Genomic DNA, 15,343 nt, shown 5'->3' on the forward strand with positions numbered 1-15,343 from the left:
GCAAACGATAATACACCACTCTATACATATACATGATACACCCTATGCATTTACACGCTATACATACATTCTATAAAAATACACCATATGATACCCTCTATACAAATACACATATGATACACACTATACATATTATGTACTCTATATATAAACACATTTTACACTCCATACATATACAAACATAATACATTCTATACATGAGCACACTCCATACATGTGGAAACAATATGCTCTATAGATACACATGATAGACCCTATGCATACACACAGTATACACTCCATATAATACACGTTACACTTAATACATTCTATGCATATACACACAAATCACTCCTGTCAGGGTGTGGATGTAGAACCCGGGTTTCTGGCGTGAGAGGAGAGTCACATTACCACTGAGCTACTGGAAGTTGATGACACATAATACACTCTATACATATACACACGATACACAACTTCCATTTCTCTCGTGAGATTTTTCACACGTTTGCCATCTCCTGTACAATCATGTTTAGAATTACATGCATCATCAATGATCTTCTCCAGAAGAAAGACCATATGGTCCCTATAATGCTTTTTAAACATGTCGTCCACAATAGACCTCATTTGACAATCAAAAACAGGGTCGCACTCGCACTTAGGCCTTTCATGCGCATCACCTTCAGCATTTTGAGAACAATACCAATCAGCCATCTTTGCAAGGGGGCTGTCAGAAGAAATCAGATTTATTATTTTTTTTATCACAATACAAAGTTTGCCCTATAATGTGTGTAGAACATATGGAGTAGTACTTTAAAGATGCTGCTGGTGTCCTTAAACAGTAATAGTTCAGTCCTAATAGTTCAGTGCAAACAAGACCAAAGTAGTGGCCTTGTTCCTTAAAGATAGTAGCCTACCTTTTTATGTCTTTAATCTTCTTTTTACTCCTGATCAATGGATTCTTGTGGAAAGTTCTGGTGTCAGTGGCTGTACCCAAAATCATTACTAAAACATATATTTAAAAAATAGTAATAAATCATAAATATACTTGTTAATTTTTTTTTGCAAACAAACATTACACACACTTTAGTAAAATACCTGAATTAATATATTTGTTATGGTAATACAACAACTTGAGTAATATCAACGGACTGAAGAATATTATACTACATTACACCAGTTTACTGTAGGAAAAACGGATACTATTAGTTTTTTAGTCCACTATAGTTATTATACTACAGTTTGCTGCAGCATTCATTAACAAAGTGTTGTGAGTGCTATAACAAATAACCAATATAATACATTTTACTAAAGTATGGTTCAAAAACGACAGATTTTACTGTAAATTACTCTAGATTTATTTCGCGTCATCTTTTGGTCAAGCTCAGAGACCTTCTCTGACTGTTTACCCTGATAGACACTGCCATCTGTTGGTCCATCTACGTCCCTGCGTCGCCGTTACGTCAATCTGAGCCGACCAATCACTGCACGCGGACTGTTTTTGAATCGGAGCGGCAGTATGGCGGAACACAGACAGTGAACTGTTGTTGTTATTATTTATTGACGCACTGAGGCGGAGTACAGTCAGCCGGTTACTTACTTCTCAACGTCAAAACCGACATACACTAGACGAAGAAAGGACTGCGGGTTTTTAATCTTCAAACAAATCAACTTTTAATTCACTAAACGGCTGTTAAATGACCGAACACCGACATCGGCAGGTCAGTTTTCGCAAATATGTATTTTAAATGCAAGTGGGCACGTTGTTGACATCTGAGAACTCATTATTGTAGAAAGATGATACAATTTGTGGAATGAAATGCTTATTTTAGACTTTTAAATTATGGATTTATCAAAAGGAGAGGTCACATCATCTTTTAATAAAACCAAAGAAATAAACAAAACCTACACGATCTCAGCACTCACAACAAACGGGGAAAACGCATTCAAAACACCATCCAAACTCACTCTTCAGAGAAAAACCAGCAGAAATCATCATGACGAAACCACACAGGAGAACCCAAAGCGCCTCACCCTTCAGAGGAGAACCAGAACAGGCTCTTTGAACAGAACCAAAGTCCTCACTGAACCCAACCCAGCACCAAAAGAGACTCAAGACACCATTAAAACACCTGCAAAAACCTCATGGGGTGCTCAGAAAGCCACCCAGGAGGAAAACAAAACAGTTTCGACACCAACAAGAAGAACCCAGTTTGAGAAGCTGAGCGTCAAGAGGGACGTTTTTGAGAAACTGGCTGGTAAAGATGCATCTAAACCCACATTTCCAAAGCCAGCATCTGCCAGAGGAGCGAAGCCTCCTCAGATGAGCAGTGAAAGTGGGAGATCTGCAGGTGAGAAGCTTCTGGTTGGTGGTTTAAATAGGCACATGACTCCTGCATCACAGCCAGCACAGGTGAGGAGACCTGCAGGCCTGATGAGCTCCAGCACACCTCATGGAGGAAGAAGAGTTGAAGGACACACTCCTGCTGAAGGCTTGAGCAAAATGAGTGATTTACAAACTCAAGAGCTGAAGATGGAGAACAGCGCAGTCACGGTTGCTGTACGTGTAAGACCTTTCAGCTCCAGGTAAGAGATTTTCTGATTTTGAACTTTTAATTTGGCTTAAATTTTTTTTTTGGTGTCTGTGTTTATGGTTTATAAATAAGTTACTTTTCTTAAAGGAAAAAGTAGAATGTTTTGACTCTACAAAATAGCTGTAATAAAAAAACAAACTACAATAAACTGATAAATAACTTTGCCACTGCATGTTTAAAAATTACATTTTATGCTTATTGAAAAATGACCATGTAGGACATAACATTATCTTTACCTGTTTCAGGAGTGGACATGTATGTACAGTGCTCAGTAGGGCTGAACGATATTGGAAAAAACAGACTTTTCTTCTAAAAATATATTGCAATATACTATATAATTTGCCAGACTAAATAAACAGCTCAGAATTTACACAATTTTACATGGCTTAGAATGACTTTAGAGTGCATCTGCATGAAATTAAATAAATCAATTGATGAAAACACTAGAGCAAATATATAAATAAAAAAACACAACAACAACCGTTTTGCAGTATTAAGGTACACAAATTGAATAATCAAATGTAAATTAACTATGTGGTTTTCATTGTGTATATATACTTAAATGCAATTAATCTTTCTTAAAGTGAGAAACATTAGGATTTTTTTGTATTTACACAATCACAGGCCTTAAAAACATGAACAAGTGTGGTTCCTGGTCAACTATAATCCTGCTTCAACATTGCAGAACCTGCAGTGTGACTGTTGCAGATGCACACTTTGCGATGTTGATGTTAAAACAATATATTGAATGTTTTATATCCATTTCCCAGTAAATCTAGACAATCCATTTTGGTGCATTTAACAAAAATTTAATTAATTACAATAAGAGTCTGGTCACTTATAGAAATAGAAAGATTAGACATTTAAATTCAAATGAGTTACTGCAAAAAAGACTATTCTATTTTAATTACATTTTATGATTCCTTTAAAAATGTTCCCTAACATATTAATTTGGGCATCCGATGGTTAAACATATGCTGGATTAGTTGGCAGTTAATTCTGCTGTGACGACGACCATTGATAAATAAAGAAAATGAAAATGAATAAATATTAATTCACGTGTACTATTTTGTTTTTGGAACATCATCTTATAATTGTAATGTTAACCTCAATCTTTAAACATTGTTATTAAAAAAAAATCATAAAAAATGTTTTTTGGTGAATATTAGATTAAATAATTGTGTAACTGTTGTATAGATTTTAAGTGTGTTACAATTTTTTAGAATTAAATTAAATGTGTTTTATATAATATATAATTCATAATTGTACTAAATAAATACTGTAAAATTAGGCAAATTACTTATTAAAAGAATATTCAGATTATTTTCTAGTTTTTCTATTTCGTTTGAGTTGGATATCAAATTGTAAATGTAATAAATTATTAATTTATTTAATAAATTATATCATAATTATTTTTTGTTTCTGTATTATTATAATTAATTTGTATTATAAATTTGGCCTGCACAAACATTTCAGCATCGATATCACAATGTAATAGATCGTAAAGCAAGATATGCAATGTTGAGTCTATTATGTCAGTGTTAAGTATTAAAATGTTTGAAGATTTAAATGTATGAAGATTTAAAAAGCAATCAGACAGTAAAAATTGTACCCTTAGGAACGTTAATAACAAAATACTGTTAGACTTGAAAAATTATAAAATGATAAATTTTTCTTTATTGTCTTTACCTATGCTATTATTTCGTTAAATAGATTCTATGCAGATGAGCAGACACCAACAGAATCATCCTAATCACAACAATTATACATTCTTTCCAAGCGGACATTCAAGTCATCTGGTGAAATTGTATCCGTATTGCAATATACATCGCAGACTAACAAAATATCGCAATGTTAGATTTTCCTATTATCGTATATATGATAAACGTTATTATAATTACTTAAAATGTAATCAGATATTCTTATTTAGAATATATTACTATTATCACAGTGTTACTTGTATACTGAATATTTCATCATTCTTTGCAGGGAGAAGAATGAAAAAGCCTGTCAGGTGATCTTCATGGAAAACCAGGACACTTTAGTGCAACATCCGGATACCAAACAAACCCACAAATTCACCTTTGACTTCTCCTTCTGCTCTATCAATGAAGCGGATGCAAGTTTTTCCAGTCAGCAGCTGATTTATGAAAAACTGGCTCGGCCTTTGCTTGAAAGAGCATTTGATGGATTTAATACCTGTCTCTTTGCATATGGACAAACAGGGTCTGGAAAGTCTTACACGTAAGTCATTTTGTTTCTTTTTTTTTAGCATTTAACTTTGGGTCCATCAAGTGTATTTCTTGTGTCTTGTCTAGGATGATGGGTTTTGGTGAAGAAACTGGAGTTATTCCCAGATTCTGTGAGGAGCTTTTTTCAAGATTGGCCAGATCTGAAACCAAAGAGGTTATGGTTATGATTATTCAATTATGACTATTTATCTATGAATTCTAGATTTAACCTTTTTTTTAAAGCAAGTTTGTTTATGTTAAAGATGTCTTGTCATCTGGAGATGAGTTACTTTGAGGTCTACAATGAGAAGATCCATGACTTGCTGGTGGCCAAGGATGAACAAAACCAGAAGAAAATGCCTGTTAGTACAACAGCTCAATAATGCTAAGTGTTAGAAGTGTTGTGCAATTTATTTGCCTTTCTTGTTAATCTATTTGTTGTCTTTTTATTTTTCCAGCTGCGTGTTAGAGAACATCCTGTTTACGGGCCTTATGTTGCAGATCTGTCCACGTAAGCAAATACTTAAACCAAATAAAAGGCCATAGAATGCTATAGATTTTTTTGTTTGTTTTTTTGTTATGATTTGTTTAGACTTGTTTGTGTGTTGGTTTATTAAATATTTTTGCTGGATTTTGTTTTGGCTGTTGTTTTTAGTTTGATTTTGAGTTTTTTTTTTTTTTTTTTTTTTTTTTTGGTGATTTGATTTAGATTTTTGGCTTGTTTAGAATTTTACTGTTTTACAAAATCAATTTTGAATATGTTTGTGAGTTTTTAATTGTTTTTTTTTTTTTACTTTCATACTTTCTTGTTTTTTTATTTATTTTGTGTTGCGGTTTTCAGTCTTGTCATTTATGTATTTATTTTTTATTTAATTTATTAATGTATTTTTTTTACTTAAGGTTGTGATCCTACCGAATGCACTTTTCAGTGAAAAAAGCTCACTTTAGAAAAAGAGCAATGTGCTGTGCTTTTTATCTTGTGAGGCCAACATTGAATCATTGGTCTTGAAGCTGGCTTTGGTTGCTTTTCTGCTAAGTGACATTGGTTGATTTATTTATTTTTTTTATATAAGAGTTGACGTTTTTGACTACAATGCTTCAGCAAAAGCACAAGGCCGCATAAACAGTGTGCAAAATGCTCCCTGCCAATAGAAAATAATGAATAAAAAGGCACCTCTTACTGCAACCCCCCCCCCCCCCCCACACACACACACAAAAAAAAAAACAAACACATTCTTTGTGATTGGAGCCTTAGTTTGCTTTATTTAATTTTTTTTAAGTTTCCTTTTTGTTGTTGTTTTTATTTTAATACATTTTAGTTAATTAAAAATAGATTTGTTTGAACTTGTGGTTATTAAGGACGTAAAGACAGACGTAATCTCGGCATACTGTCACTAGCTCTCAAAAGACAATTTAATAAGACAACATTTTGACCTACAAGGTCTTCATCAGGTCACACAGGAAATACAAGAGAACCTTAGATATAGTCAAACTTGACATGACACCTGCAAACACTGATAACCCTAATTATTAACCAATAGAAACATGTAGTACTATTCAAACTGAACTGAAAAAAACTTAAATTATGTACCGAGTATATAATTATGTATATAAAATTTTGGAAATACATTTAAGTGTCCATTGTAGGACTGCTCATACAAAACAGCAGCAAACCAAAAAGAAAAAGATGACAACTTAATTTGTTGTATTGTGGTTTTGTTTTGTCTGACATGTTTTATTCTAACTTGATTTGGCATGTTAAGCATTTTGGTTTCTTTTTTGTGGGCTTGTTATGTTTTTGTTTGTGACTTGTTTTTGACTTTATTTTTTTCTTTGACTTCTCATTCAGTCTTTATTCTGTTTTTTTTGTGTTGTGATTTCATTTAGATTTTTTTACAGGCTCATTTTCAATTTAATTTTGTTGTCTATTGGTTCAGTACTGGCTTGTTTTGTGCTATTATTGCTAATCTCTGAACTCTCTTGCAGTAATGTCGTCTCATCCTACTCTGACATTAAGGTAATTTTCAACTTTGTCTTAACATACTCATTCTTCACCTCTTTTAATGTGTTCATGTTATCACAACTTAATTTTCCCTTCCTCATCTACACAGACTTGGCTTGAATTGGGTAACAAACAGAGAGCCACAGCCGCCACTGGCATGAACGATAAAAGCTCCAGATCACATTCTGTTTTCACTCTGGTCATGACACAAACCAAAGTAAGTCCCGTTGATGTGCTTGTTAACGTGCATTATTGCAATAAAGTGCTTACATTAACCAGAAAACAAATTATTTAAAGGTATAGTTCTCCCAAAATATAAAAATCGGTCATCATTTGCTCACCTTCGAGTTTTTCCAATTACCGTTGTTAGTTAAACTTTCCGGTGAACACAAAAGGAGATATTTAGGGGAATGTTGAAAGCCGGTAGCCTTTGACCTCCATAGTAGGAAAAACATATATGGAAGTCAATGGCTGCTTCAAAATGTCTTATTTTCTGTACAACAAAAGAATGATAATCAAAGACTGGTCTGTAACAATTGGACGGTCAGTCAATGATGACAGAAGTGTAATTTTTGCATTAACCATCGCTTTAAGTGCATTTGTGACTGTTTTACCCACCTAAGTTTTCTTCATGTGCACAGACGGAGTTTGTGGAGGAAGAGGAACACGATCACTGCATCACCAGCCGAATAAACCTGGTTGATTTGGCGGGAAGTGAGCGCTGTACTTCAGCCCAGACCAGCGGAGACCGGCTCAGGGTAATCCAGCATCCAAAAGCTCTGTTTATTCAATCTGAAGATTAATTTGTGCTGCTTTCTCTTGTATACATGGGTGACGTATACGTATATTTGTTTTATTTAGTGTTTATATAAATTGGGGCTGCACAAACTTATAGAATATAGGCTACTTTACCTATCCTAAAAAAGACTTTCTTTAAAAATTTTAAAGTCTGTGTGAACCAGTAGTTGTTGAGACTTTTATTTCAACATGTTGATGTGCTTCCCACTGGAGTGGAATATTGAGGTGGGGGCAGGGGTTTCATTTTGCACATCATTCCCTCATGGTAAACCTGCTGTAGGAAGAACAAGATTAAGAACACTGGGGTTGAAGCTGTCAAACTGACATCAGAGAAGGATCACAACTCCAAACGCGAAAGCAGATGATCAGACTTTGAAGATTAACAAAACAAAAAAAAAAAAATTTACTGGATTAACTTGCACGGATTAATTGTTCACCTAAAGAATAACAATGTCCTCTAACAAAATAAACACTGTACATTTTATTTTTACACAGACTTTAAAATAACTGTAAATACACATTGAGGGAATGCTTACAACCATGGAAGAATAGCAATAAATATTTAGAATATTACTATGCTACTAACCCTGACCTGTATATGTGTGCACTTCTAGTTTGATTTAAATCAGTGCTTACCTATTAAGGACATTAAGATTTAAAAAAATTCCTAAGTAAAAAGGATTTCTCAATCATTTTTATACAGTTTTATTTTGTTAAAAAAATGTATGACCTGTTTTTCCTCAATTGCCTTTATGCTTTACAACAGATAATTTTTGTATGTAAAAAAAAAAATACAATCTATATTTTAAATATATGTATATTATATATATATATATATATATATATATATATATATATATATATATATTTGAAGTCAGAATTATTAGCCTCGTTTTTTTATTTTTTTTATTTTTGTTTAACAAAGAAAATATTTTTTTAACACATTTCTAAACATAATAGTTTTAATAACTCATCTCAATAACTAATTTATTTTATCTTTGCCATGATGCCAGTAAATAATATTTGACTAGATATTTTTCAAGACACTTCTATACAGTTTAAAGTGACATTTAAAGGCTTAACTATGCTTATTAGGTTGACTAGGCTGGTTAGGGTAATTAGGTAAGTTATTGTATAATGATGGTTTGTTCTGTAGGCTACAGTAAAAACATGAAGCTTAAAGTGGCTAATAATTTTGACCTTAAAATGATTTTTAAAAAATCTAAAACTGCTTTTATTCCAGCAAAAAATAAAAGAAATAAGACTTTCGCCAGATAAAAAAAAAAAAACTGTATCAGAAATTTCCTTGATCTGTTAACATAATTTGGGAAATATTTAAAAAAGTAAAAAAAAATGCTAAGGGGGGCCGATAATTATGACTTCAATTGTATATATATATTTTTTTTTTCAATAGCAAGCATTTTTAAGAGATGTTTAGACAATAGGTTATATGCACGGCAAATGTTTTTCAGCCACTGATAAACTTCCAGTGTTTCTTGACGCACTTTATATACTATCACAATCAGGCAGTGAAGATTATTGATTTTAAAACAACCAGGTCTTAAACTCGTTGAGTTTATAATGTTATAATGGCAAAACAGTTCACTGGAGGAAGAGCCTGAGCTTGCTTGTACAAAATTAAAACCCTTTTGCTTATGGTTTATTGACAGAGTCACTGTGCAAGCTAAAACAAAAATCTAGGATGATGTCTGACCAATTAATCTGAATGTGACAACTATTGTGTTCTGCTTTGTTAATTCACTGTATTACAGAATGAATGCCAAATTTTAACAAAAGTTTTTGCCATTTTGCAATGTGATTGTATGTGTTTGTCTAAAGGAGGGAGCGAGTATCAACAAGTCTCTGCTAACCCTGGGAAAGGTGATCTCGTCGCTCTCTGAACAATCTCAGAGCAGAAAGAAAGTCTTCACTCCATACAGGGAGTCCGTGCTCACATGGTGAGAGAAACATGTGAATTTCCACTATAAACAATATAGTGCAAAATAGTTCCTTAAGTGTTAAGTGCTGAAAATTGCATTAATAAAGTGTATGTATGTATGTATGTATGTATGTGTGTGTATATATATATATATATATATATATATATATATATATATATATATATATATATATATATATATATATAGGCCTTAAAAAGTCTTAAATTCACTGAAATATTGTCGTGTAGGTCTTAAATCATTGTGTCTTAATTTTCCTCTGTAATATGTGAAGCTACTTAATCGATTTAACACACATCCAATCACAAAAAACACATTTCAATAAAACGTTTAGCAAAACTGTCTGTTGTGCATACATTTAGTTAAATAAAAAAAAAACATTTATACAACTAGGGTCTGATTGTTTTGACACATTATTTAAAATATGTGGGCAAGAAATAACTAATTAAGTTAAAGTACTTTTTTTTCTGCTGGGCCATTAAAAAAATTCTTAGCAATTGGCCTTATATGAGTCTGAAATTTCATTCTTCATGGTCTTAAAAATGTCTTAAAGTCTTTAATTTGACTTGGTGAAACCTGCAGAAACTCTGTTTATAATTCCTCGTCTGCTTGACCTGTGAAAAATACTTGCAAGTCAGTCAAGAAAATGAAGTTCTGAAGTTCTGATTACTAAGTTCTGATGTTTTAAAACTACAATGTTTTAAAACATTTATAAATATACTTCATGTAATTAGAACAACTTATAATAATGATTATCCTGTAATTTCATGAATGTTTAAAGCAGATTTGCCTTTTTTCCCATATGCAATACATTTTTTTTCCCATTTATGAACAAAATATTTTAATTGAGAAATTCTGAAAACAAATGAGCGCTGATGAACTATGCACAACAATAGTACCAGAAATAAATTCAACACAGACTCAAATGTTTGTTGGATATCATAAAAAATGCAAATTGCTTGTTTTCAAAAGCTGCAGAAGTGCATAATTTCTCTGCGGTGTTCAGGTTACTGAAGGAAAGCCTTGGTGGAAACTCTAAAACGGCCATGATTGCCACATTGAGCCCTGCGGCCAGTAACATGGAGGAGAGTCTGAGCACCCTGCGCTACGCCCAGCAGGCCCGCATGATCATTAACATCGCTAAAGTCAACGAAGACACCAACGCCAAACTGATCCGAGGTCAGACAGCTGTTTTTCTCCATTCATTCATTCATTGTGTGTCTGTGTGTGCTCCATCAGCTGCTATAACAGTCATTGAGTAGAAACACTGCAGCACACCACAGCTCCACTAGAGGGCAGTACATAAGTGACTACTGTCACTTGCGCTGATCTGTAGTCAGTTCAGAAATTAAAACAGAAATTAAAATGGAAAAAGTTAATGTTGTTGATAGTTGTTGTTATTGATAATATTGATAAAAAAAATGATGTTTTTAGTTTTTATATTATCATCAATATTATAAATAATACAAACAATTGTTGTTTTTTATTTGAATTGTCTTTGTTGTTTAATATTATTTATGAATTATGAATAATAATAATAATAATAATAATACATGTTCACTGATAGTACCATTTATTAATCATTTATAATGCATTATAGTTTCATTTTGATGTTAATTCTGTTCTAAGATGTTTTTGTTGTGTGAGGTTCGAGTGTTTTCTAAACCTGTGTGTGCAGATCTGAAGGCTGAGGTGGAGAAGCTGCGAGCAGCTCAGATGAGCTCTCAGGGAGTCGAGCCGGAGAAGATGAGACTCTTTCAGCAAGAGATTGCAGCGCTCAAGAACAAACTCTGCCAACAGGAGCACGAAATGGCTGAAGCTCACAGGTGTGTGCATATAAAACAAAGAAATCAGGATTTATTAACCACATTATGCAATCAAAATTTTAAAACTGGAACATCAAATTTACCTATTCCAAACTTACCTCATAAAAAATTTAGTTTTTCTAAAGCATTCCGTTTAAATATGCAACTGATTAATTATTTCATTAAAGGGGTAGTCCACTACTATATCATATTTTAAACTTTAGGTCATGTGTAATGTAGCTGTGTGAACATAAAACATCATCTCTGAATGTAATACACTCAAAGTTCAATGCAAAGGGAGACATTGGCTTTTACAGAGCTAGCTAAGCAAAGCCTACAGGGAACGAATTTGGGGACTACAAAAAATAAATCCGAGTTAATGAAATCATAAACCCTGCAGGTTACGTGCATTCACCACACCCCTTTAAGTGCCTGTAAGTGTTTTTATTTGATAAAATTGATCAATTACATGCACAGTTTCTAGCGTTAACGATACATTGTAGTGAGGACGTAAACATGAATGTAAACAAGGGGAAAGACGCTTGTCAGATTTCATTTTAGAGAGCAGGTATGAGGTCCATCTGTGATCATTTTCTGTCTGATTCAGTTACTATTTACACAGCGCCAAAGCACGGGCTTGTAGGGGGCGTGACGTGAGCTGATCAGCGAATCACAGCGCATTATGTTAGCTAAACAATCAGGGCCTCTTTAGGGCGGCCTTTCAATATGGCTTGTTTCCACTGACTAGCACAGTACAGTACGGTTTGGGTGGGTACGGGTCACCTTTGTCAGGCTTGCGTTTCCACTATCAACGGTACCCTTTTGGTGGGCGTGGTGTATGACAGAAATTTTAGTCAACGTCATTCTCGGTCGTTAAAATGTCTACATTAAAGCTGTACGGGTCGCTTGCATATCATATGAGAAGCACTTCTCACAAAACAGACGCTTTACACACATAAATACTTCTTTATAAATATTTATTAATAACTTTTCCATGAACAGGGTTTAATTACAACTGCAGATTAATGACAAATAGCCTAATATAACGTCTGTAATTATATTAAATAAATTAATAAATGAACATATACAGACTCTTACAGTCTTCGATATGTTACCAACTACAGAAAAACCACACACAGCAGACATTTAGTTCTTATTTAGGTTAAAAAACAATAGGAAATATAGCCCACAATATAGCCCACAGTCTGAGCAGACCTCTCTTCTGTGTCTGTAATCATCAGCAGCACATGTAACCTCTGTGTTAGGTAGCAATTCCATCTTTCTAAGTTCATAATAGTCCAAAAGGTTAAGTTAATAGTTAAACAAGACAGTTTGTTCACGTTTGCTGAAAAAATAACATGCTCCTATTTTCCTGACTTCTCCTTTTTTTAATGCTTCCCTCTCGCGTTTGTCCTTTACTTTCTGAATGTGTCACTCTCGCGTTTATCCTTTACTTTCTGAATGTGTCACTCTCGCGTTTGTCCTTTACTTTCTGAATGTGTCACTCTCGCGTTTGTCCTTTACTTTCTGAATGTGTCACTCGCGTTTGTCCTTTACTTTCTGAATGTGTCACTCGCGTTTGTCCTTTACTTTCTGAATGTGTCACTCTCGCGTTTGTCCTTTACTTTCTGAATGTGTCACTCTCGCGTTTGTCCTTTACTTTCTGAATGTGTCACTCTCGCGTTTGTCCTTTACTTTCTGAATGTGTCACTCGCGTTTGTCCTTTACTTTCTGAATGTGTCACTCTCGCGTTTGTCCTTTACTTTCTGAATGTGTCACTCTCGCGTTTGTCCTTTACTTTCTGAATGTGTCACTCGCGTTTGTCCTTTACTTTCTGAATGTGTCACTCTCGCGTTTGTCCTTTACTTTCTGAATGTGTCACTCCCGCGTTTGTCCTTTACTTTCTGAATGTGTCACTCTCGCGTTTGTCCTTTACTTTCTGAATGTGTCACTCGCGTTTGTCCTTTACTTTCTGAATGTGTCACTCCCGCGTTTGTCCTTTACTTTCTGAATGTGTCACTCTCGCGTTTGTCCTTTACTTTCTGAATGTGTCACTCTCGCGTTTGTCCTTTACTTTCTGAATGTGTCACTCGCGTTTGTCCTTTACTTTCTGAATGTGTCACTCTCGCGTTTGTCCTTTACTTTCTGAATGTGTCACTCCCGCGTTTGTCCTTTACTTTCTGAATGTGTCACTCTCGCGTTTGTCCTTTACTTTCTGAATGTGTCACTCGCGTTTGTCCTTTACTTTCTGAATGTGTCACTCTCGCGTTTGTCCTTTACTTTCTGAATGTGTCACTCTCGCGTTTTATTATTATCGCACAGGATCAGGTTTCAAAAGCACGCCAATAATCAAGTGCACATTATTATCATCAGCTCAAGAAGTTTGTTTTTTCAGATATAGACGCGCAGCGAGTGCAAGGTAGAAAGCGAAACCGCTCGCGCTTCAGACTGGCTCGTAAAAAACTAAGGTGTACAGGGTAAATCTGCTCTTCTTTTTGGCTTTGTGGCTGTTCATCAAGACGACGTCAAGGTTTGTTTGAACCCATGTCGACCATGGCTTATTATTAATTTTATGTATATATAATTCCGCTGTAATCTCTTGCTGTGTATTTCAAACATGGTGGGTTATTTTTTTATTCTGGCTTGTTGCGTAAGTGAATGATGTATCTCTGTAAACCAATAGTGTTTAGCTGCGTGTCTAGCTCCGCTTTTTAGTACCCTTTTCCCTGTTTGGTACCCTTTCGAAAAGGTGCCGAAAAAGTGGTACGGTACGGTTCAGTTTGGTACGCCTTTTGACAGTGGAAACGGCCATAAAAGCGTACCAAACTGAACCGTACCATAACGTACAACTCAGTGGAAACGGGCAATTTTCATTAGAACTAGAAAATATGACAGTCTTCATGTTTTCATGTTAGCTGAGTAGCAGTATATAATCAAAGTAAAATATATGAAAAAGAATGGAATTTTTTATTATTTTTTTTTACAAATGAAGCATGAGCACACATCGCTTTGCATCTTATAAACACAACCAAGCCTTAAAATACACTTTGGACCACCCCTTCAAATATGTGCTAATTTGCATACCTTTGGGGGAGTTGGGGGTTTGTCAATAAATATTTTTGTCATAATTATTTGTCATTACACCTGTCCATCCACCTGCACTTGATGCAGAAGTATAAACTATCCTTGAGTGACGTGTAAAAAAGAAACACCAATTTTGGATGTTTCTTTATATTTACGATACATTCACATGGGGTGTCAGCGCTTGAGGAAAGGTGCGTCTGAAGCTTGAAGCTGATGGGAACATTATAACAGCGGCAGCCAATAAAATTAGACCACAACTGACCACTGTCTGTGCTAGGGTATTTGCAAAAGCAATCTGATTGACTGACACTTTCATCAATGCTTAAAATCAAGGAATTTCCAATAGACCCTTTTTTTACAATGGCGTCACTTCAGTTCCCTATTATTGACAACGCTATTGTTAGTTCCAGTTTACTCTTGAATGAATGGGAGACTTCTCTGATAAATTTACAACTGAAAATATTAACGTTGCACATTGTGACTTAAGTCTGTTAAATTATTGGACATGTGTCCTAATGTTTTGTCTTTCAATACTGAACTGCTTTCTGACTTTCACAATGTTTAAGTTATTAAGAATAGGAATAAGTTATTGTTAAACAAGAAAATTATAGGTTTACAACCTTTTCACTTATTAATTCAGTTTGTTTCCTCAATAATGGATTTATTTTTACTTTGATGCTGCTCTGAATATAAATGTATATTATTTATTATGTGAAGGTTCCAGCATGAGTACAATTCTTTATTACATTTTTTCATATTACCTGCTAATTATTTAATCTACAAATGCAATCAGTTTCATCATTGATTATTTACTGATCCATTAATGTTTGACTGAGTTGAGACCTTTAGAAAGTGTCCTGCCGCCAGCAACTGGGTGGTTTTAATATCTGTATAC

General features: G+C 34.2%; 1 protein-coding gene across 3 annotated transcripts in view; it reads left to right on the forward strand.

The window, feature by feature from the left end:
• Positions 1-1,468: 1,468 nt before the first annotated feature.
• kif14 (kinesin family member 14) overlaps positions 1,469-15,343 on the forward strand; it is a 36,191-nt gene continuing 22,316 nt past the window's right edge. The window contains exons 1-12 of one of the 3 annotated variants that reach the window (XM_087302962.1): positions 1,469-1,697; positions 1,836-2,562; positions 4,560-4,814; positions 4,889-4,976; positions 5,065-5,163; positions 5,260-5,312; positions 6,788-6,818; positions 6,913-7,020; positions 7,445-7,561; positions 9,441-9,559; positions 10,566-10,738; positions 11,238-11,385. In XM_087302962.1, the coding sequence (XP_087159088.1) occupies positions 2,300-2,562; positions 4,560-4,814; positions 4,889-4,976; positions 5,065-5,163; positions 5,260-5,312; positions 6,788-6,818; positions 6,913-7,020; positions 7,445-7,561; positions 9,441-9,559; positions 10,566-10,738; positions 11,238-11,385 (1,454 nt within the window). In that variant the 5' untranslated portion in view covers positions 1,469-1,697; positions 1,836-2,299. Of the gene's footprint in view, positions 2,563-4,559; positions 4,815-4,888; positions 4,977-5,064; positions 5,164-5,259; positions 5,313-6,787; positions 6,819-6,912; positions 7,021-7,444; positions 7,562-9,440; positions 9,560-10,565; positions 10,739-11,237; positions 11,386-15,343 lie in introns of all 3 variants that reach the window. The other 2 variants (XM_087302960.1, NM_001044976.2) reach the window with 2 other exon arrangements.

This window comes from Danio rerio, chromosome 22 (genome assembly GCF_052040795.2).
Source record: "Danio rerio strain M-AB ecotype USA chromosome 22, GRCz13ab, whole genome shotgun sequence".
Lineage (NCBI taxonomy): Eukaryota > Metazoa > Chordata > Actinopteri > Cypriniformes > Danionidae > Danio > Danio rerio.